Source organism: Solea senegalensis, linkage group LG1 (genome assembly GCF_019176455.1).
Source record: "Solea senegalensis isolate Sse05_10M linkage group LG1, IFAPA_SoseM_1, whole genome shotgun sequence".
Lineage (NCBI taxonomy): Eukaryota > Metazoa > Chordata > Actinopteri > Pleuronectiformes > Soleidae > Solea > Solea senegalensis.
Window position 1 is genome coordinate 4,624,423 of NC_058021.1, and position 22,650 is coordinate 4,647,072.

Sequence of the window (22,650 nt, forward strand, 5' to 3'; positions counted from 1 at the left end):
TACGACTTTTTCAAACATCATTTCAGAAAGGAGGATGCAGCTATTTATATGAAAAGGATCATTGTGTGGGATTTGGTGGCATTTAGGGGATTGAGGTTACATAGCACAACCACATAAAAAAATTCTTCACCCGTCCCATCCAAGTGTACATAAGAAACTATGGGGGTCTGGTATATACATAAAGTAGAACAGTACCACCACAGTTTGAGAAAATTGGGTATCATGAATTTCTGACAGTAAAACCTGCTTAATGTTACACACAAGCTGTTAATTATCTTTTTCGGTCTGTTAAATTACAATTTCCCTCTAATTGATGGATTCTAAGTCTGTCTTGTGTTCCATACACTGCACAACCCCGGTCTGGTGTATGAACCAGGACAACTGTAGGATAAAGGACAAAATATTTCACTGTTGAGTGTTTATGAACAAAAAGGCATGATTCAATGAGAGGCTTTTATTTTGAAACACAAAACGACGGAAGATCGAGGGCGTCAAACGTCATCTTCCTGGTAGCACAGGAGATTCATATTAAAACACCTGTCAAGAGTAAAGGTCTGTAAAGTCGAAGTAGTGAGTTTCTTTTTTTCTCCCTTTTTGCTTTTGACGAAATTAAACGTGTCTTGTTGCTCTTTTGCGTTCAAAACTGTAGTTTATGGATCCAGTCATTTACCTTCGCCACACTTAGCTTCCGCGCTAACGTTAGCTTACCCTGTTAATCATTTCAAGCAGTGAACTTTGCTCATTCATTAGAGGTTTCGTCACCTTCGAGACTCGGAACCCGAAGCCTCTGTTAATGTAGAAATTTCGCTCTTGTTTGTGGATTGTTTTGACAGGAGTATCCAGGATAGTGGTATAATGTCAGCTGACTGTGCCTTCCTGCTGCTGAGCTGCTGACTGACATCATTATCATCATCATGTCCCCGTGTGACAACCCTCACCTGGTGCTCGGCAGGATCCGCTTCCTAAACAAATGCATCGAGAGTTTCAGGAGGAGCGAGCTGCTGCCAGAGTCCCTGTGCTATGTCCCAAAGGAGGTGTGCTACAAAATCTGCAAGGACTCCTCATCCCCTGCTTCTGCCTCATCCACAGCATCCGCTGGAGTATCCATCTCTGGAAAAACCCTAATTTCCATCTTTGAAAGTCCACACCAGATCCCCCACAGCAAGAGGACATGCAAGTACAATATTGAACCAAAGAAAGGGACATGTATCAGGACAACAGGTGAAGAATACTGCAACAGCCAGGGCCTGTGGGTGAAAATCAGCAAGGTAAACCACTGCCTCGATACTACATCAGTTCAGGAAGTATTCTCTTTTCAGTACGCAAAGGAACAGAAGCAATGAGACTGTTAATGAGACTCTTAATTAAGATTAGCACACTACAAAATACGTTAGGAAGCATGAGGATGATGTGATTTTTGTAAGGCAAAAAGAAATAGCTGAACATGTCATGATAGACTGTGCATAGTATGAATAGAAGAGAAATATTATTAATTATCTAAGGCAAATGAAAGTACAGACTGATATAACATACATTTTAAAAACAAAACAACATAAAAAGAGATTCTTGCCTGATCCAGCTACAGTATCTCAGAGAAATGAAAATAATTGAATTGATTGTTTTTTCACCAACTGGTGGAGGTAATTCTACAATAAGTTTGCCATCTATAAACAATAAACAAATAACATAAAGAAGGAAATTCCACAATACTTGGAGTTGTATGGGCTTAAATGCACCATGTTCAAAGCAAAATTACAGGACTAGTATCTATTGTCAGATTTGATGATTTTAACTATGGTGGGTAAACACATGTTGACATGGTTTCTCCATGTTTGTTACCAGGAGCAGCTGGAGGAGTACCGTCCAGGTCAGGAGTTGGAGGAAGGCTGGATTCTGGTGTGTAAACACACGGAGGGTGGTGACAGACTGGTGCCAGTCGAGTCACCAAAGAACATCATCATGCAGCAGCAGCTCCTTGGCTATGACCACAAACCCTGCAACCGGTGGGAGCAGGTGGTTGATGTGGAAAACTCATTTTACATTGGTGCCAAACCTAAAATCGCTGAGTGTGACGACGCGGCCGTCCAGAAGCTAAGGTGAGCATGTTTGTCTCAAGTCAAATTAGACTGTCATCTTTTTTCTATAGCAGCAAACTGTGATGTCATTCCCTCAAATGATTAAGGTATGTTCCTCCCACCTGGACGTATGAATGTGACGAGGACCTGGTGCACTACTTCTATGACCACATTGGGAAAGAGGACGAGAACCTGGGGAGCGTGAAGCAGTGTGTTACCAGCATCGATGTTTCTTCATGCTCGGTGAGTCACATACATGGAGCAGGGTGTTCTGTTACTTAGGTTTTCCTCTATGAAATAGTCTCTACTTTAAGGTTGGACAGTGGATACTGTAAAACCTTCTCTAGAGTATACTGTATTTCTGAGACTAATTAAAATGTGATGTCATAGGGTTCAGAGGGAGAGCCAAAATCAGTCAAATGGGCTCCATGCACAGCAGCCATTTTGACATGAAAAGCACAGGTGTCACTGATCACATTAACGATGGCTCAATTCAGTTCATGAAAGTAAGGACGGCGTGACAGTGAACCAACATGCACCCTAAAACTGAGGAAGCTTAATGGAACTCAGCCATAATTGAATTGATGACATACATCGATGACTTTCCTGCTGTGACCTGTCAAAAAGTAACAAAGACAGCAACTACCTACATGGTACTGTCCATTGCTGTATTGTAAAGACCGATCAACATATATAATTACCAAGGGAAAGTTTTATTCAATCTGCTCCTGCTTGCTACCAACATATTCTACTGCTGTATAAGATTTTCTTTGTAAATTGATGCAAAGAGCAGCCAATCGTCATCCTTTTTAGGAGGTACCCTGAATATATGCAAATTGCACTGCAGATTTTTTTCCTCCCTAATGACTAATGACAAAACTTATACAATGGCAATTTTAAGTTATTGAACTATTGTCATATTGAGTATTGTCATTTTACTGTTCCAAACCTACTGCACAGTTTATCTTCAGAAGAATGTGGATTTCAAAGGTTTTATTTATTGCAGCTCTATACATTTTCTATTATTGACACTGGTACTTAAATTAAGATGTTTGTTCCTTTTGTATATACATGTAATTACAAACACGTATGTTCCATAAGTGTATTTTTTACACTTCAGTCTACACCTGTGTTTGTTGATAGGAGGATCCCAGTGGAGGAGTGAGCTGTCTGACAGACGGCGACATTGAAACCTACTGGGAGAGCGATGGCATGCAGGGACAACACTGGATCCGCCTCCACATGAAGAGAGGCACCGTGGTAAAGTAAGCACCCACTGAACATTAAAATAAAATTGGTAATTACATGATGAGAGGATTTTCTGACTTAAAAGGGTTTTGGTTCAAACTACATTTCTTAAATCATTTTGATTAGAGTGCAAACTGAGACAAAATGAAGTGAAATTGAATCTGATCACAAACAATCTTCAAATGTGGTTTGAATCAAATTTCATGTGATTTTGTTGTTGTGATTTATTGTCCAGACTTGTGTACAACCTGCTTCTTCTTTTACTCTTTAGTAAGCTGTTATTGTCCGTGGACTCGACAGACGACAACTACATGCCCAAGAGAGTCACAGTGTATGGAGGAGAAGGAGACAACCTCAAAAAAATTAGTGATCTCACCTTAGAGGAGTAAGTCTGTGAAATCATTTTGCCTGCATTTGGTCATATAGTTGTGTCAGCATTTAGCAGGCTAAGCAGGTTTTTGTACTTTCAGTACGCGTTTTACATCATAATACAGATGCCTGTGTTTTATACAACTATAAATATGTGTATACATTATATTTTTAGCAACTTGATTGGAGAAGTGTGTGTACTGGAGGACATGACATCCCACCTCCCTGTCATTGAAATCCGAATTGAGGAATGTAAAGGTAATGCTTTTTACATATTTATATATATATTTAATATCATTTCCTGTAATTCTGAATCACTTGGGTACATTTTGCGTGACTCTATGGCTTAATGTGAAGTGATGTTTTCTCACTTCTCTGCTCTCCAGAGGAGGGAATAGACGTCCGGATCAGAGGCTTGAAGATAAAATCATCATGTGAGAGGGACCTTGGTCTGAACGCTGATATTTTCCAGTCCTCTAACCTGGTGCGCTACCCCCGTCTGCAGGGCACCCCATCTGATGTGCTCTACCGCAGGGCATTAATCATCCAGCGGTAAGTCCACGTTCATTTATTAATACACTTTTTTCTCCTTATCTGAGATCGGGTCACTGAAGCAGCATGCCAATCACAGTTTTGCTGATGTCCCTCTCCCATGTAACCTGGAATATTCTTTCAGTCAATTCTGGTAGAACCTAGGCTAAGCTCAGCCACCTTATGGAGGACAATTTTCTTTTGATAGCTACCCAAAGCTCATATCCACAGGTGATGCTCTGACCAATTAGTTACTTGAGAATTAGAAGCTTTGCTCTCTGCTCAATTCCCGCTTCGCCACAACATTACTGGTGACATTGCACTAACAATACACCCATCACTGTCACGCTCCATCTTCTTGTCACTCATGAGCAAGATAATTGGTGGGTGGGAACAAGAAGTGTTAATCTGATTGTCTGGGTTTTATGAACAGTAGAAATCACCTCCTTTTGTGCAACAATGGAAATCTAATCACAGCTACTATGAGAAACACAGAGACAGATGTGTAGATGTGATATGCTTAACCAGCATTGTGTGAACTCGTTTGACAGTGATTTGAATGTTTATATTTAAAAAAGTTTCAAGTTACCCTCTGCACTTTTAAATTTTACATTTGTAAATATTAAGTATTACCAGCATATGTCAGGGTTTTAAATGTTGTCATTGTTTTGTCCCACTCTGCAGGTTCATCTGTCTCCTGGACAGTGCACTCCCTCATGTGGTGCCAGCCTGGGACTACAGTCTGGGGACCTTCAATCATATCAAAGTGAGTCATCTCAGATCAAATTAAGTACATTATAACACCATTTGTGAAAAACAGAGACTGGGTTAAGGTGGAATTACTTCCATCCTCCCACTGGAATAAGATGTTCTTCTTTCCCAATGAACAGAACTTCCCTTCTGTCAGTATCAGTAAGTCTGTTTTTTGTCTTCTTGATGGACTTCAAGACAGTCAGAACAGGGACACTTATCGAAACATAAATATGGATTACTTTCCCACCCAATTTAGATGTTACATAAAAAATAAATGATATATTGGTCTATGAGCTTTCAAAACTTGTGTCTTCTCTGACATCCTCCAGGGCATAAAACAGTTCCTGCTGCTGTCAAAGTGTCGCACAGCTCTCATCACTCAGTGCCTCAAGGACTCTGAGACCAGTAAACCAAATTTCATGCCCCGACTTTACATCAACAGACGTCTGGCCATGGAACACAGAGACAATCCGTCTCTAGACCTGGGCTGCAAGAACGCTGTGTTCAACCAGGTACTCGATAGACTCTCACTGTGAGACTTAAGTGTAATGAGATGGAAACATGAAAACAGATTTTTACTTGTGACTGTGTGATGTAACAATAGTGCTGCCTCTGTTGCCTCATTATTTTTTATTCTTCTGTTGCAGGTGTTTGAAGGCCTCAAGCCATCAGACAAATTAGAGAAGATGTTGGATTATAGGTTTGCTATTTTTTAAGTCTCCCATCAGTTTAATTAGTTTCATATAAATATCAATATGTCAGAAAAGAACACTAAGATGAACTGTTTCACCTCTTTATTCCTCAGGTGGCCTGCTCGCTATGATCAGTGGTGGGAATGTAAGTTCATTGCAGAGGGAATTATTGACCAGGGAGGTGGATTTCGTGACAGCTTGGCAGACATGTCTGAGGAGCTTTGTCCCAGCTCAGCCGAGTGTCCCATGCCTCTGCCGTTCTTCTGCCGTACAGCCAATCAGGTAATCATTCACCATCGTTGCCTGCACACAGTCCTATTTTAAGTTTTATTTGGCTTCTTTGTTAAACTATTGCTGCTCTCTGTCAGGGCGCCTTAGAAGCAAGAGATTACTACGTCCCCAACCCATCCTGTAAAGAGTTAAACAAGTATGAGTGGATTGGTCAGCTAATGGGAGCTGCTCTCAGAGGAAAAGACTTCTTAGTGAGTAATTTTCATGCTCTTCTGTCTCTAGGTTGTTAATATTGGTACAAAGAAAGAATCACTGATGTGTACACTTGTTTATTGGATGTCATCTTTGTACCTGCAGGTCTTGGCTCTGCCCGGGCTGGTGTGGAAGCAGCTGACTGGGGAAGCCATCAGCTGGAGTAAAGATTTCCCTGCTGTAGACTCAGTGCTGGTGAGTACATTCAAATATTTTCTATCTGCTTGACAGTCATATGATCCTATATTTCTTATATCTTCAAAAGTATTGTGTTTCCAAGCATACTCTGTCTCATTGAGTTATAGTCTCAAGGTAAAGTTGAATGTTTGTTCAGGTAAACCTGCTGGAGGCCATGGAGAACATGGACAAGGAGACGTTTGAGTTCAGGTTTGGGGAGGAGCTGGTGTACACCACACTGCTTAGCAATGGCCAGATGGTGGAGCTCATCCCTGGTGGCAGCAATGTGGCAGTTCGCCATGAGGATCGCACTGAGTTTGTCCGCCTGGTGCAGGAAGCTCGGCTAGAGGAGAGCAAGAAGCAGGTCTGACTGACTTTCTATATGTTAACACCTAAAGCTCCAGTGTGCAATTTCTTCTGCCCAACTTATAACTTAACTTATAGTTAAAAGAAAGTCATCTTTGTGCAGTTGCTAAATCTGTGTGCACATTTTGCCTAATGATAATTAAACAATGTGTGTTACAGATTGCAGCCATGCAGGCGGGGCTGCTGAAGGTGGTTCCTCAGGCGGTGCTAGACCTGCTCACCTGGCAGGAAGTTGAAAAAAAAGTGTGTGGAGACCCGGAGATTACTGTGGAAGCCTTGAAACGACTCAGTAAGTATTCAGCTTCAAGTTCTAACCAAACTCCTCTGACCATGAGCTCTCATTTTCTGTTCTGGCAGAGGAGGCGATGCTTTGTTTGTGGCTGCATTAGCAATGCCTGTGTCAGTTGAACCACCCCCTAAAATGAATGTATTGTTAGTTAAGCTTTGAATTTAGAAGTGCTGGTTTGATTCTCTACTTCTTTTCAGTTCAATGCTCTGCTTAATTGTCATGAATTATTTTTCCCACCAGCAAGAGTTGAAGACCTGGAGCAAAGTGATGTTAGAGTGCAGTACTTGTGGGAAGCGCTGACCAACTTCACCAACGGTAATTGTAATATACTGCACACATCCACATCACTGATGAGATAAAAGCTATGAACCAACATTCATGGGAAGTTGTTACTGAATCTGATTTCAATTTGGTTTTCAGAGGATCGCAGCAGGTTTCTGAGGTTTGTAACTGGTAGAAGTCGTCTTCCTGCACCTATCTACATCTTTCCTGGCAAATCGGGGTGAGCACAAATATATCCCTAAAACTAAAGTACTGAATTGTATTGATAGCAAAACAGTGAATTAGATAATATACAGTGGCATGTGATGTTTATTATTTTCTGTGTATTGAAATGTATTTGTCCATATTTAGCTCTGAAACAACAGATGCACTACCACAGTCCTCCACATGTTCCAGCACGCTTTATTTACCCAGCTATCCAAGGTACGCTAACATTCTGTGCTTTAGATACGGTATGTAGAATGTGTAGAATTTTTCTTGAAATAACTGCTTCTAAAGCATTTTCAAGGTACACTTACTTTATTCTCACCCTGTGCTATATTAAGTAGTTTCAATAATTGGGAAAGAATCTCATGAGTAGTGTGCAACTTAATGATACTTAAAAAAAATATGATAGAGAGCACTGATTCAGTAAAAGATCAGCAATCGACTTGTAAAAATTAAACTTGCTTTACATAAACAATTATGACTGTGTTTACAATGTACTGTATTCACTGCCACATTGCATATATGTGTAAAGGCTGCTTTATTCTGGGAGTAATTGCACGTTTATCTTATCCTTTCCTTTTTTTGCAGTGCAAAGGTTTGTGAAGAGAAGCTTCGTTACGCTGCATACAACTGTGTGGCCATTGACACAGACATGAGCCCCTGGGAAGAATGATCTTTCTGCTGCTTCACTTAACAAACTGCATACTTTACAAATCAGATGAATGGGGGAAAAAAGGCTTGCCAGATGTATCACTATATCTACATGCCAATGCCAATTAACCAAGCTGTATATAATAAAGAACTTTATGGAAATATGGAGAGGTTGTTTGTTTTGTTTTATTTTATAATTTCTTGTGTTTCTTGAATAAGTTGTTCATATTTGTATTTAAAGTCATGATAGAGTTGTCGTAGGAGAATATAAGCAGCTGTATGATGTAAAGTAATATTATCATTTAGTAGGACCATGTGGTGGCTAGCATTGTTACCTCTCAGTAAGTATGTCTGTGGTTGGGGTCCTGGTTTGAATGAGGGTCTTTCTGTGTGGAGTTTATATTGTATTGGTCCTGTGATGACACTGGTGACCTGTCCAGGTTGGACCCTGCCTTTCACCCTGTGTCAGCTGGAATTGGCTCCACCTCCCTGTGGCCAACCATGTGGAGGACAAAGTGATGATAAATTATATAGACACGTTTATTTTATTGTCACTGTATACATGATGCAACTGAACTAGGAGAGCTTTCAATCAGACAACAAACAGTCAGTCATCATCTAACCTCTTTATCCTCCACCAGAGGGTCGTGGGGGGTGCTGTGCCAATCTCAGCTACATCAGGCGATAGGCGGGGTACACCCTGGACAGTTCGCCAGTCCATCGCAGGGCCACACACAGCTAGAGACAAACAACCATTCACTGTCACGGTCAATTTAAAGTGTCCAATTCACCTAATCCCCACATTGCATGTTTTTGGACTGCCGGAAGCCGGAGAACCCGGAGAGAACACACACACACACGGGGAGAACATGCAAACTCCATGCAGAAAGGCCCTTGTTCCAACCGGGGCTCGAACTCTGGTCTTCTCGCTGCAAGGAGAGAGTGTTAACCACTACACCACCGTGTGGCCCTCAACAACAAACAGAATAAAAATAAATAAGAAATAAAGTAGAGAAACAATGGCAAAAGTTATTGCATGTAATTGAAAAGGTACAGTAGATTTCATATATATGGTAAATAGATAAAGTGACTGTATAAGGTGACTTTTGAGTGCATAGATTGATACGTTGCATAATTTTACTGACACGTTCAACTGCCATGGAAATAGAATAAAAGGTGTCCTGATGAAAATGGAATCCACATTAAACCACTAAAAACATTTAAATTCACTTAATTTCTTCAAGTTACAGCGAAGTCATTCATTCGTCGTATCACTTTGTTCCTCAAATCCCGTCGACAGTAAGCGAACTTCTCGCGAGAGCACTTGGCTTCAAACCTACCCATGAGCCTCTGCGATCTCTCTTTCTAGCCGGCGCCTGAGAATGGGTACGTGTTTTCAAGCTGGGGTCGGAGGGAGAATCCTTGTCCATCTGATAATTTAAGGAAGGATTGATCTAATAATGGTTGGCTATGTTGAAGTTAAATGTTGTTTAAGCAGTTGTAACTTCGTATTTGCTAGCTACAGTCTATTAATTTTGTTTTATTTAAGCATGTAGTGGATCTCTGAGGCAAGATGGCTGCTTGCGCTTGTCTTCTAGCTAGCGACGGACTTGGAAGTGTAGCAGAAAAATAGACTTATATTTGTGTTTGCATTTTGAAAACATCTTCGCAGAATGTAGTGTCGTCTGTTCGACGTGCCGAGTGTTTAGAATAATTGTTTTTGCTTGTATTTGAATTTTTGTGTGAAGCCCACGGGGAACTTGGTGCTAGCATTGGCGAGCTAAGCAGGCAGTTTCTGAGCATGACATGCTCTTACAGCCTTGTGAAAAATATTTAATGTGCCATTTTAAACAAGTTTTATCATAACCTTTGAATACGTAATTTATGGTTATTTGAGGTTCCCGTAGTTTTTCTGTTTGTGAAATTAGGATATTGTATTACTAACTAGATTGTTGTAGCGCAACACGCGCTACAGTGTGGCAGTAGTTTAGTGCGTATCTATCATTGGCTGCTTTTTAAATGCATTAGACATAAGGTGTGTTTCAGCTGTTAAAGTTTAAATATCACTAGGTGGTTGTAGATCCACGTGGTACAAAGTTTATTTTGTGTACTCTGTACACGTCTAACTTCGAAATGCTGCACGTGTTGTCAGTATTTATGTACTTAAAATATATAGTGAAATAAATATATATGATTGTGGTGTAGAAAAAATGCTTGAGTGACATGATGAAACTCTTCTAGCGGAATCCGAATTAAAATGCGGACAACCTACCTTGGAGAACTGATAACTCAAGCATTCCGCATCATTTTGCATTGATCACACACTGACTTGTCAGATGCTTTAAATTACTTTGTTCATTCACCCAGGTATCTCAAGGGACAACTGGCATAAACGCCGCAAGACAGGCGGTAAACGCAAGCCCTACCACAAGAAGAGGAAGTATGAGCTCGGTCGCCCTCCTGCAAACACAAAGGTGAATAAAATTGTTATATATATTCAGAAACTAAATTTAATGTGGTGATGCGTGGGTGATGAAAACCTGACCTTAGGTAGGTCTTTTTTTGGACTGTTTTGGTTCAAAGCTTTGGACCTACCAATGTTAGGACTTGTCATAGTTACACTGACACGCTTCAGTGCTTTATGGTGCTGTTTTTATTGTATGATTATTTTCTGGTCCAGAATTACTGGCAGGCACTAATTGTATTGTCACTAATATTTAACAATAATTCCCTCTTTGTAGATCGGACCTCGTCGCATCCACACAGTGAGGGTCCGTGGTGGAAACAAGAAGTACCGTGCTCTGAGGCTTGATGTTGGCAACTTCTCATGGGGCTCTGAGTGTAAGTTTATCATCAGTGCCACTTAGAATTCATGGGTCTGTTTGAGCCATTCCTGTTGCATATCTTTCTGTGAGGATAACTTTGTCCAGTTCTGCTACTGAATTCAAGTGACGATAATCGTGACTCTGAGAAAGACCTGTCATGCAAAGCATTTTTCATATTTGCCAAAATGAGAGAACAAAGTTTAAAATCTACATTTGCCAACAACCCACTATTTTTGCTCTCAGGCTGCACACGGAAGACCAGGATCATTGATGTGGTCTACAATGCCTCCAACAACGAGCTTGTCAGAACCAAGACCCTGGTGAAGAATTGCATTGTCCTCGTTGACAGTCTGCCCTACAGACAGTGGTATGAGGCTCACTACGCCACTCCTCTGGGACGCAAAAAGGGAGCCAAGCTGGTACGTGTAGAGTAAATTCTAAGTGCCTTTTTTACTTGGTGACAAATTCGGCATCACTTAAATGTTTGTCTAGCTTTTATCTCGGCTGTAGTTACTGCTGTAGTATTAAGATGCAGATTTTAAAGCAAAGCACTTCAGTGCAAATGTAGCCACTGTATGTGGGGTAAAGTTACTTCATCTGCCTTGTCTTTCCATGAAGATAACTTTGTCCAGTTCTGCTACTGAATGGAAGTGGTGATATCAGTGACTCTGAGAAAGACGTGGTGTTCAGTCATGATGTGCATTGTCAGTTTATGTACTTGCTTCCTTTAGTACTGAAGGCTGGTTCACTTCAGTTTTATTTAACAAGCCTCGTTTCCCCCACTGCTGTAGACTCCTGAGGAGGAAGAGGTCCTGAACAAGAAAAGATCAAAGAGGACCCAGAAGAAGTACGATGAGCGTAAGAAGATGGCCAAGATCAGCCCACTCCTGGAGGAGCAATTCCAGCAGGGAAAGCTGCTCGGTAAGACTAGTTTCTAGACTTAAGTTGTTTTGAATGTTAGCTTTGATGATTCATCCACTTTTTTGTCTGAAGGTTAAGACATAGCTGTAGAATATTTCTACTGATGGATAGACTGCTCAGCTATGTGTTTGTATCAGCACTGTACTGGAAAACATTTCAAACAAGACAAGGTGATGGCAGATGGCCTGAATGTAATTGACAAAATTTACCACTCAAAACCTTTCTCATTAAAAAAAATCCTCCAACTTACCTCATAACTGAACTGTTGAGACTTGACTACAGTGCTGTTCCCACTCGAGGTTTTTACATCTTCATCGCTGACCCTATATTTTGTCCTTCTTGCAGCTTGCATCGCTTCCAAACCTGGTCAGTGTGGCAGGGCAGACGGTTACGTCCTGGAAGGCAAGGAGCTTGAGTTCTACCTGAGGAAGATCAAGGCCAAGAAAGGCAAATAGATGTACAGCTGTTTGATTCGTCAATAAATTCCTCCCACCACACAAGTGTCTGCTGTCACTGCTTGTTTTATTTGTGTTGGGGCTCAGCATTAACAGTCACAGGTGTTGATCTGTGTACAACACAGGTCTGGGTATAAGCAGAAGTGTAACAAAACATCTGCTTTCGGTTTGTGTAGTGTTGGGGCTGAAACTTATGATTTCCTGTTGATTGATCAGTATATTTTTGGTCCATAAAATCTTAGGATTGTTTTTTTTCAAATGTTTCAAATTATGTTAAATACTTTGTCCAAACCGTGACACGGTGGTGTAGTGGTTAGCACTCTTGCCTTGCAGCGAGAAGACCCGGGTTCGAGCCCCGGTTGGAACAAGGGCCTTTCTGCATGGAGTTTGCATGTTCTCCCCGTGTGTGCGTGGGTTCTCTCCGGGTACTCCGGCTTACTCCCACAGTCCAAAAACATGCAATGTGGGGAATAGGTAAATTGGACACTCTAAATTGACCGTAGGAGTGAGTGTGAGAGTGAATGGTTGTTTGTCTCTATCTGTGTGTGGCCCTGCGATGGACTGGCGAACTGTCCAGGGTGTACCCCGCCTATCGCCCGATGTAGCTGAGATTGGCACGGCACCCCCCGCGACCCTCTGGTGGAGGATAAAGCGGTTAGATGATGACTGACTGACTTTGTCCAAACCAGAATCATCAGTCTTAGTGATTTATTTCCAGTATACAGCAAAGACACTGGAAAATATTCACATTTAAGAAGCTCAGTCATTTTTAATTAAAAATGCTAATCAAATGATTATCAGAATCATTTTACTTGAGTACTTCAACTGTAAGTTGTTAGGAAAGGTGACGGTCTATTTTTACTCTTGGGTATTGAAACATTAATTTTACCTAGTGCTCAGACATGCTGCTGTCTCAGGTTTTTGATAGATGAATTTAGGAATTGCACTCGATGCTGCTTTGGGAAAGTGAACATCAGCCAACACAAGGTATTTCAACGGGTAAACGTGCAAAATACCTGTAAAATTAGTAGTTTCCAAGCATAGAATGATATCAGACTTGCCCAATGCCAATCAAGGACATTGGTATTTTGCCAATTATGATTTAGTCTGGAAAAAAGTAGCCATGCAAATCATAAACAACGCGATTCAGATTCAACTGGCTGTGCGCGCATCACAAGGCATCAACTATCCTTTTGGCACGACACCTGTTATAGGTGCAGACACGGAAAAAACCGTGTCAACCACGGTCCAGTATAGTTTGCAATGGGGCTGTAGAAACCATTTCAGATGCTCAAAGCAGATGTATATATTGTAGACATAATTACCCTTAATCTCACAATCATGGCATGACTTCGTAGGTCACATGGCTTTACATTTGAAACCACACGTACATTCTATAGATTAAAATCCTGCTTTTGCGTTTCAGTCTCTATTTAGGTGTGATTCACAAACCGGTCTCCATGTACAGAGTTTATTTACTTAGCTACAAACTAAACAGTACATACAACAACAAAGTCAAGCAGACCCGACAAACCCACGCAGTGTCTCTAACTGAAGTGAAGTGGGGCAAAAGTCATTTGGCACACACCTACGAACGTCACGTGGTCAAATCCCGCTGCTGTGATTGGCCCGAAACGACGTTCATTTTGGATGTGGGCAGTTGTAGCGGTCACTGAGATTACGGGGTTTCGTAAACGACGTGTCAAAACAATGTTGCTCAACAAGGTAAGTGACCTTATGTTTGCTACAGACCTCTACCATGTTTATTTTCGTTTATTAAGTAAGACACGGAACGATGTTGCTCGCTGTATTAGTTCTGCTTTTACTGCTTTTAATTTACCTCTCTGACACTGTAAAGGCTACGTGACAAGCTATGTAGCATTCCTAGCTTCAGTAGTCTACTTGCTTGCAGCTAACGACTGAAGACGACTATGACCAACATTAGTGAGAACCTGCACATCCATAAAACACCGTGTGGCGACTATAACAAAACAAGTGACCACTACAACTGTTAAGATCAAAACATGTTGAAGCGTTTAGGGAGAGAAGAAGAACATATAGTGTCACCTTCCACTGTCGTTTTGTTTGCAGTAATTTGTCAACCGCCAAAGGGTGTTTAAACAATTCTAACTGTGCGTGTATGTGTTGATATATTTCGCAGAATTACACACCTTGAGAGGTTTTATAGTAGACAAATTGCCCATAGCGAAAGAGCCTCTGAATATGAAAATAAATTATTCGCCTGGAACACAGCCATGAATCCGGAAGTAGTCCTTATGATTAACGTTAACTTTTCCAGATTTTACAAGACCAGAGTAGGTCTGTAAATGTACTTTAAGACCTCTACTCAACAGTTTCTGATCTAATCCTGGTCTAATGTGGTGAAAACAGTAAAAAGTCGTGTATCTTGAATCAAAATGTTGATTATTAGCCCTTAATTATTGTTGCCAAGTTAAATGTTTGCATTAGGTGTCTTTACCTACAACCTACACATCATTTTATTATATATAATATTCACATGTACCACCAGTGGAGTGGAGCGGAGGAATTTTGATCAGAGTGCAGACAAAATTAAACTAATAAATTACATGTAATAATAATAATATATTATCTTATCTCTCGCTCCATCCTAATCTAATTCAATATACCAGTGTCTAAAGTATATGTGAGGTAGAGGATGATGAGAGAGAGCAAATGATCTTATTGGGAATAAAACTGTCTCCTTGCATGCACACAGGTGCTCAGAGCCAGTGTGAGGTCTGGGATCCGGCTGCAAAGCTCCAATGCAGCCAATGCTGCAGCATCCAGCAGCTCGTTGTCAGCCTCCGGCTACTCATTTGGTTAGTATGTGGTGTAATTTCTTTATATTGTTGTGTATACTTCCTAAACATGTCCTAAAACATCACTCACTTTTCTTTTTTTTTTTTTTTTTTTTTTTCTTTTTAATATTTCAAATTACTTTTGTTAACCACTGTCGGCTAGGGTCGTCATTTTGCCTGGACGAAAACATGAACAAACCTCCAGTTTGACATTGTGCAGACCTTACGCACGACTGTGCATGCTTCCTGGAGAATGACACTTTCTAGTCCAGTTAGTGGCATGCTCTTGTTCATGGTAAATGAGACCGTGATAAAAAGGACCCAGCCCTAAATTAATTATTCCTCCAATGCATAAATTGGATCTTTAGAAATATCACACTGTGTAATTTTGTTCATATTATAAAATTTAGCACTCAGATTTCTGGTATTCTTGAAAGTTTTGTTGTCTTCCCTAAAGTCCGTAGCAATTTGAAGTATGTTGTGTTTTTGTTTGTTGTTTTTCCAGGTGTACCTCATTTACTGTGACCTCCTTCCTTCATTCACAGACCATACAAGCTCTGAATGTTTTATCAGTAAAGAAAACATACAAGTTTTGATAGAAAGGTTAGGACTGGTAAGCAACAGCCTTAAACAACTATATTGTGTGTGCTCACATTGGTTCTTTGTGCTGCTTCGACCCACAGAGCTAACAGATCAGCAGAGGGAGTTTCAGCAGCTGGCGAGGAGGTTTGCACGTGAAGACATCGTCCCTGTTGCAGGTGCTTATGACAAGAGTGGAGAAGTGAGTATAACTAAACAGTGTATTTCTGTCTGTTGCACAGTCATGAAAATATCTAAACGTTTTGGAATGCGGCAATCACTTTAAGCATGTCTTTTTATACTTTGGCCAAAGACTGTGGTCAGACTGGGGCTTGTTCACTCTGAGGTAGGGTTAGTTAACTGTGAACCTCCATCATTCATACGAAGCTACTGAGTCACTTGCTAAAGGAAAGAAATTGTAAAGTGGGACTAGTAATCCATAAAGGCAATGGATTACTAGTCCCAGTTTACAATTTCTCTTTTTTTACTTCAATACATTAATTCAGTGAACTTCAATCATCTCTGCGTCTCCCAGGTTTTGGTTGCTTAGTAATGAAGCTTAACCCCACAAGCGCCTATAAATATCTCTTTTTTTTTTAAACGTGTTTAATTATTTTTAGATGCTGCATGTAAATGGCCCCTAAGATTGCAACTATTGATTTGTACTGATTGACTTAATGTTACAACCTTCTCGTCATTAAAACTGACAAATGTGTCATCCTACTTCTTGTTTTTGGACTGTGCACATGCCCTTTTCGTCAATGTTATATTAATTCCCAATACCTACATGCATATGGTCCTATATACAGTACCTGCACAGCACAGACTTCATTCATCAGGAAAAACTAGAGTTGCAATTGTTAGTTGATCATTTAATAGCTAGTGTCACATTTTGGAATAAGTCATTAATCATTATTCCGGTTTTAGAAAATCTTGAGATTAACTGACATGGAACAGTAACATTTTTGAATTTAAATATACTGCATAGTCTTGTGTAAACTACATAGTAAGACATTTATGTCACCTTAAATAAATAATTATGTATGTAAGTGTAACACCTGAATGTTTTTGCAGTATCCTATCCCTATCATCAAAAAAGCATGGGAGCTTGGTCTGATGAACAGTCACATCCCACAGGAATATGGTATGTCGTTTTCTTGCTCATTGACCATTTCAGAATGATTGAACTTTTGCATAACATGAAGCAAGTTTCCCACTCGCATGTTCTTAGGCATCCTTTGCATACCATTTTAGACCATAGATGGTTTCCACAATAGCCACAGTTAATAAATATGTTCTGAATTGTTCTTTTAAAATAGCATATTGGTTTGAATGGGTGTTACTGCCAGAAATAATAGAAGGAGCTTGTGTACATAGAGGGAGAGGGCACAGCCAGAAAAACATGGTGAAATCCAGACCAGTGCATGTTACATCAGGGACTGAATTTATGTCCTGTCAGCTTAAAGAATTCAATATTTTGATGTTGATGAATAGTAGAATGTTAACAGAGGTTAGGTCTGTGATGTAATATGTCAACTAGAAAATACCTTACATTAACAAGCTGAAAAGGGTAATATCGACACTTAGGTGAGTGAAGACGGACTTTTTTTAATCAATTTATTCCCGGTAAGAGTTTGTAAAGTGGGACACGTACATTAGACCAATTAAATGGCGTAATTAAGGTACAACTGTAGTTTGACTTAACTGTGCTTGGAATGTACTGACAGTGAGTCATTAAATATTTTGTTTGTCTTCATGTTAAGGTGGAATGGGCCTGTCAATCTTTGACAGCTGCCTCATCACAGAAGAGATGGCTTACGGGTGCACAGGAGTCCAGACTGCTATCGAAGCAAACTCTCTGGGGGTAAGTTGTTCATCTGGGGCAGGGCTGGAAAAACATTCAATAACATCATATGTTTATGTTATTTTGTGTTATGTTTTAGTTTCATTTTAAAAATATAATCCAACAGAATCTGACTGGATCTACCTCTAATCCCCAGTCAGTGAATCCATGAGCAACAAAAGGCAATATGTAAAAATGACTGGTTGTGACTGATGTTTTATACTGCACTTTGTCAATTGCTGCTATAAACAAAACATTTTTAATGTAGAATACAACAAAGTATGATGCCTTTCTAATAACCTGGTAATAACATGTGCATGTGGGACAAATGGGAGGATGACTTTCAACGAAATGACCAATTCTGATTTCAAAACATTTTATTGTGAAGATATTACGCTGATGGTAGCCTATAGTAATTTAGAAATAAGATAAAAACTTAACCATACTATCGCCATGTTGTGTTAGTCACCATGTCATTAGTGCATCATCAAGAGAAGCATTGATTTTTATCATGTTACATGTCTTTCTTTCACACAGCAAATGCCTGTTATTATCGCTGGTAATGTCGCTCAGAAGAAGAAATACCTGGGCAGGATGACTGAGGAGCCTCTTATGTGTGTAAGTGTACGATTACCCAGTGTCGCATGTTTCTTGTGCACACAGTATATTTAAATTTTATTTTGCTAAAATAATAGCTAACTTTGTCACAACAGGCTGCTCTGACAAGGTTGTCCCAAGTTACCTTGTGCAAGTTTGTTTTTAATAATTATGTAGGGACAAATACAATGTCACAACTGTGTCATGACTCCAGTAAAAAGGTACAGGTCTGTCCGTCATCACATCAGACAGTATTGTATTATTTTTGTGTGGTTTGTTTTTGGCAGGCGTACTGTGTCACAGAGCCGGGGGCAGGCTCCGATGTGGCTGGCCTCAAGACACGAGCTGTGAAGATGGGTGATGAGTATGTTGTCAATGGGCAAAAGATGTGGATCACCAACGGTGGGAAAGCCAACTGGTATGTACTCACAAATACTGTTATAATACTGTTGTTTTTTTATTGGTTGCAAATCCAATAGGCAGTGATTGAAATAGTTGAACATGCTAGTTTCTTCTTTAATTCCAGTGTTCCAAATATTGCTGTGACGCTTTTCCACGCACCTTTGATTTGCCTTTATAAGCCACCCTACAAGAGATATAATCACATGGTTATGACTTTTTGGATAGCAGCTTTTATGGAGCCTTTAAGTCACACAGGAATATTTAACTGTAGTTAACTGTTTAAGACTCAGACACTTCCCTAATCTACTAGGGTCAAAATTCTAAAAAAGTTATTCTAAATTCTAACAAGCCTCTGTCAGTCTCTGTTGCTCAGTGGAAACACGCCATTAGATATGTGTGGTGTGAGTAACCCAATCTCAACCCTTGTAAATAAGTACAATAAAATATCCTAAATCAGTTATTATTCTGGTTATGCTGACTAGTTTCTGAGTACGATCACTGAGTACTGTTAGGGCACAGGCTGTCATGTGCAGAGGTCCACACCACTGTGTGAATATCACAGTCAGAATTGGATGCATTACATATCATGTGTATAATCAAGTTATTTAAGTGGTTATCTAACATCATACAATTCTAACCGTGTGAAAGATACAAAAGTGTATCTTTCTAACATTATCATCTTGTCTTAATGGTGCCTTATTTAGTTTCTTGGTTCTTGTTTTTGTTTTTTTTAAAGCGTCCTTTGTGTCACATCTACAGGTATTTCCTCCTGGCTCGCACTAACCCAGACCCTAAATGTCCAACCAGCAAGGCTTTTACTGGCTTCATTGTAGAAGCTGACACTCCAGGAATCCAAATTGGAAGGAAGGTGAGATGCGGCAGAAGATATGGCTTTGTGTTAAGATCAGGCTTTGCAGTGTGGTTAATTTTAGTTTTGTTCGAGACAGAACGCATAAAGTGTTCCTTGTTGATTTGAAATCACTGCACACAGCAAAAGTTACCATTCAGAGGCCTTTCAGTGTGTGTACATAAAAGCTCTCAGGGTTTAGTTAATTTCATTTGAGTAATGTCCTCCATACTGATCGATTTCTGCAAGTATACAGTCATTAAAAATCACACAGTGTGAAATTGTTCCAATTAAAGGGTTTTGACGTACAGTAATAAAACCTATTGAATCATTTGCTATGAGTCAGGTTAGTACAGTCAATAAAACATAATGAGCATGTGCTTGTGTTAAACAAAGCAACAAGATAATGAGCTTGGACAACTGTTTTATGTGTGCGCAGTCACAAGAAGAGGTGAGAGTGGAAGACGATGTTTTTTCGCCTTTTTGGTAGTCAACCATGTTGTGTTGATCAATTTCATGTTGAATTGTCTTTGGCTCGTCACTAGGTGTAGGTTGTAGCAGCGCGCACACACAGTGAGATAGTCGCCCTTAATCCTCTGGCAAGACAAACAGAAATTTAATCTTTTTTTTTTATATACATTTCCTGACTAACTTGATAAACCTGCTTAAAACAAAATTCTGTTTGTTCTAATGTTGATACATGATACAAGTCTTTCAGTTTGTATACTGTCAGAGCTCACACATACAAAGAGGGACACTGTAGATGTAGATGATTCACTGATGATATTGCAAGCATGTGACAGCATAATACATGAATCTACACAACATCAGGACAAATGTTTGACTCAAAGAGAACATTATTTTGACACTGTGCAACCAGGACATACATAGCAAATGGTTTGTATTTATATAGAACTTTTCTAGTCTCAAGACTCTAGACTCAAAGCTGCTTCACACTACAGTATTTCCATTCACACCTTCACTCACACATCTATGTGCAGTGCATTTTATATCACTCATCTTTCACTGGGAATCAAACCCACAACCTACCAGTTGAGAGATGACTCTCTACGACAGCATTAACAGATAACATGTCAGTGTGTGCGTGTGTGTTTTGTGCTTGTAGGAGATGAACATGGGACAGAGATGCTCTGATACCAGAGGCATCACCTTCGAGGATGTGAGGATACCGAAGGAGAACGTGCTGATAGGAGAAGGAGCTGGATTCAAAATCGCTATGGGTGCCTTCGACAACACGAGGCCACCAGTAAGTCTTCCTAGTGTATAAATGCTGAGGACTCCATTCTCCATTTTATCGCAGGGAAAGTGTAGCAACAGGATGAGTCTTAAAAATGTCTCAAGATATAATTTTCTCAACAAGTGGTGCCATTACTGTCAACTGAAAGCTGGGGTAGGCAACATAATTTCATCATTATTGGCCAATAATTCCATATTACCCTATTGTCATAATGCAAATTAAATAATTTGAACCAGACTTCAACTTCTCTAGACTCCAGCTTTAAGGAAATGTGGCAGATGTTGTGGCCAACGGTGGCAGCACCGAGAAAGCAGATTTTAGACTCCTGTTTGTTCTAAGCACTTGTGCTAATGGAATCATTGCTATTTCAGTGTTGACAAAAGAAAGTTTATACTGCAAAAACTAGAAAGTGTAGCTCAATATGAATATAACAGGCACCTTGGTCAAAAACACATCTGGCCTTTTCCATGTGTTTTTCCAGTGTTGTTGGACACTAAGGCTATGGAAACCAAATTATATTGTTATTATACCCTGATACAAACCTACTATACCTTTTAGTAGTTTATTGAAACATTTGCAAATGTTGCATACTAGACCTTTTCATTTTATGGATGTGTGTCCTTTATGTTCTAATGTACAGTAAAATCTGTGCAGGTGGCTGCAGGAGCAACGGGACTGGCACAGAGGGCACTGGACGAGGCCACCAGTTACGCACTGGAGAGGAAGACCTTTGGCAAAGTTATAGCTGAGGTTTGTTTGGTTTAAAAGCTAATGTGACTGAATTGTTCTGTACAGTTAAAATTCTCATATGTCTCCTTCTGCTTCACAGCACCAGGCTGTGTCCTTCCTTCTGGCTGAGATGGCAATGAAGGTGGAGCTGGCCAGGATGGCGTACCAGCGATCAGCCTGGGAGGTGGACCAGGGCCGCAAAAACACCTACTACGCCTCCATCGCCAAGGCTTTCGCTGGAGACATAGCCAATCAGGTGGCTGCTGATGCTGTTCAGATCTTTGGAGGCAACGGGTTCAACAGCGAGTACCCAGTGGAGAAGCTGATGAGAGATGCCAAGATCTACCAGGTGGGTGACCATATAATCAGTGTCAGAAGATGTTTTATTTGTTATAACTTAATTTTTGTTGTTTTTTTCCCCCCCTCTTTTTAGATCTATGAGGGAACAGCTCAAATCCAAAGACTCATTATTGCTCGAGAACATCTGGGAAGATTCAAGAAATGAACTGTGCACCGACTTGTCCTCATTCAAGTTTAGTTTGTTGTATTTTTTTTCATTTACACTCATGTTCCTGGAAATACAGTAGGTGCCATCACTTAAACTCAGGATGCAGTGCAGAATGTCATTTGCCTTAAAGATATCCCATCCTGCCTTGCTGCCGTTTTATCAATTTGGACAGAATTGGTCAACGGCAGTTAAAACAACTCATTCAGTTCATTTAATGGAGCTGTCGTGATCCTCGTCAGTCTATCAAGTCAAGAAATATCATCTGATCATTTCCTATCTTCTGTCAGGTCTGTCAGCCTACCATGTGCAAGTACAGTATATTGCACAGATCAAACTCCATTACATACTCAGCAGCCTGAATGTGGCATTAATCTCAGAGCTATACAACAAAACCTTATATTTATTTAACATCAGCCGTATTCAGTAATTACTATCTTTCATATATTAACCTGCACTATTGTTTAAGTCTGGTGGGAGGATTTGTTCTTGTTTGAAGGCCAGTAAATCAAGTAAAAAATCAACTGAGCTTGACTAACTGTGGGGAGAAGACTCTCCGCCTTACACTGTGTGTGTCTGTAGCAACACTAACACTTTTAATATCTCTTATTCTCCTTTCTGATTTGCAATAAAAGCAAAGCTGTCCCTGTTGATCTGTGCCGCCCATTCAAAACATGAAATCTTTTTTTGTTTTACACGTTTGAAATAAATTCATTAATTCTTTACGTCCACTGTCTGTTTGTTTCA

At 40.1% G+C, this 22,650-nt stretch overlaps 3 protein-coding genes and 3 non-coding genes across 7 annotated transcripts; all 6 read left to right on the top strand.

Annotated features, from left to right (window-relative positions):
- The first annotated feature begins 471 nt into the window (after positions 1-471).
- Positions 472-8,291, top strand: hectd3 (HECT domain containing 3). 2 transcript variants are annotated; one of them, XM_044042319.1, is made up of 20 exons: positions 472-552; positions 834-1,268; positions 1,843-2,096; positions 2,183-2,318; positions 3,219-3,340; positions 3,595-3,708; positions 3,868-3,950; positions 4,079-4,244; positions 4,908-4,989; positions 5,306-5,488; positions 5,624-5,676; positions 5,782-5,950; positions 6,037-6,150; positions 6,257-6,346; positions 6,486-6,692; positions 6,854-6,983; positions 7,224-7,298; positions 7,404-7,485; positions 7,617-7,688; positions 8,061-8,291. In XM_044042319.1, the coding sequence occupies exons 2-20, from the start codon at positions 915-917 to the stop codon at positions 8,143-8,145; spliced, it is 2,571 nt and encodes an 856-aa protein (XP_043898254.1). In that variant the 5' UTR covers positions 472-552; positions 834-914; the 3' UTR covers positions 8,146-8,291. The 2 variants fall into 2 exon arrangements, with proteins under 2 accessions (XP_043898254.1, XP_043898260.1); XM_044042325.1 differs by having other exon boundaries at positions 489-570.
- A 1,149-nt stretch (positions 8,292-9,440) lies between these two features.
- Positions 9,441-12,369, top strand: rps8a (ribosomal protein S8a). Its single transcript, XM_044046804.1, has 6 exons — positions 9,441-9,509; positions 10,491-10,597; positions 10,865-10,964; positions 11,192-11,367; positions 11,740-11,869; positions 12,215-12,369. The coding sequence occupies exons 1-6, from the start codon at positions 9,506-9,508 to the stop codon at positions 12,322-12,324; spliced, it is 627 nt and encodes a 208-aa protein (XP_043902739.1). The 5' UTR covers positions 9,441-9,505; the 3' UTR covers positions 12,325-12,369.
- On the top strand, positions 10,646-10,754 carry LOC122782767. Its single transcript, XR_006361970.1, has one exon. It is a non-coding gene; the product is annotated as a small nucleolar RNA SNORD46 (small nucleolar RNA).
- Positions 11,029-11,097, top strand: LOC122782756. Its single transcript, XR_006361966.1, has one exon. It is a non-coding gene; the product is annotated as a small nucleolar RNA SNORD38 (small nucleolar RNA).
- Positions 11,556-11,624, top strand: LOC122782761. The gene has a single exon (XR_006361969.1). It is a non-coding gene; the product is annotated as a small nucleolar RNA SNORD38 (small nucleolar RNA).
- Positions 12,370-13,967: 1,598 nt separating the features above from the next.
- On the top strand, positions 13,968-22,628 carry acadm (acyl-CoA dehydrogenase medium chain). Its single transcript, XM_044024549.1, has 12 exons — positions 13,968-14,049; positions 15,062-15,164; positions 15,827-15,924; positions 16,797-16,866; positions 17,486-17,586; positions 18,103-18,183; positions 18,450-18,580; positions 19,324-19,432; positions 20,538-20,678; positions 21,324-21,419; positions 21,499-21,747; positions 21,832-22,628. Exons 1-12 carry the CDS (start codon positions 13,975-13,977, stop codon positions 21,901-21,903), a joined length of 1,326 nt encoding a protein of 441 aa, XP_043880484.1. The 5' UTR covers positions 13,968-13,974; the 3' UTR covers positions 21,904-22,628.
- Positions 22,629-22,650: the final 22 nt, after the last annotated feature.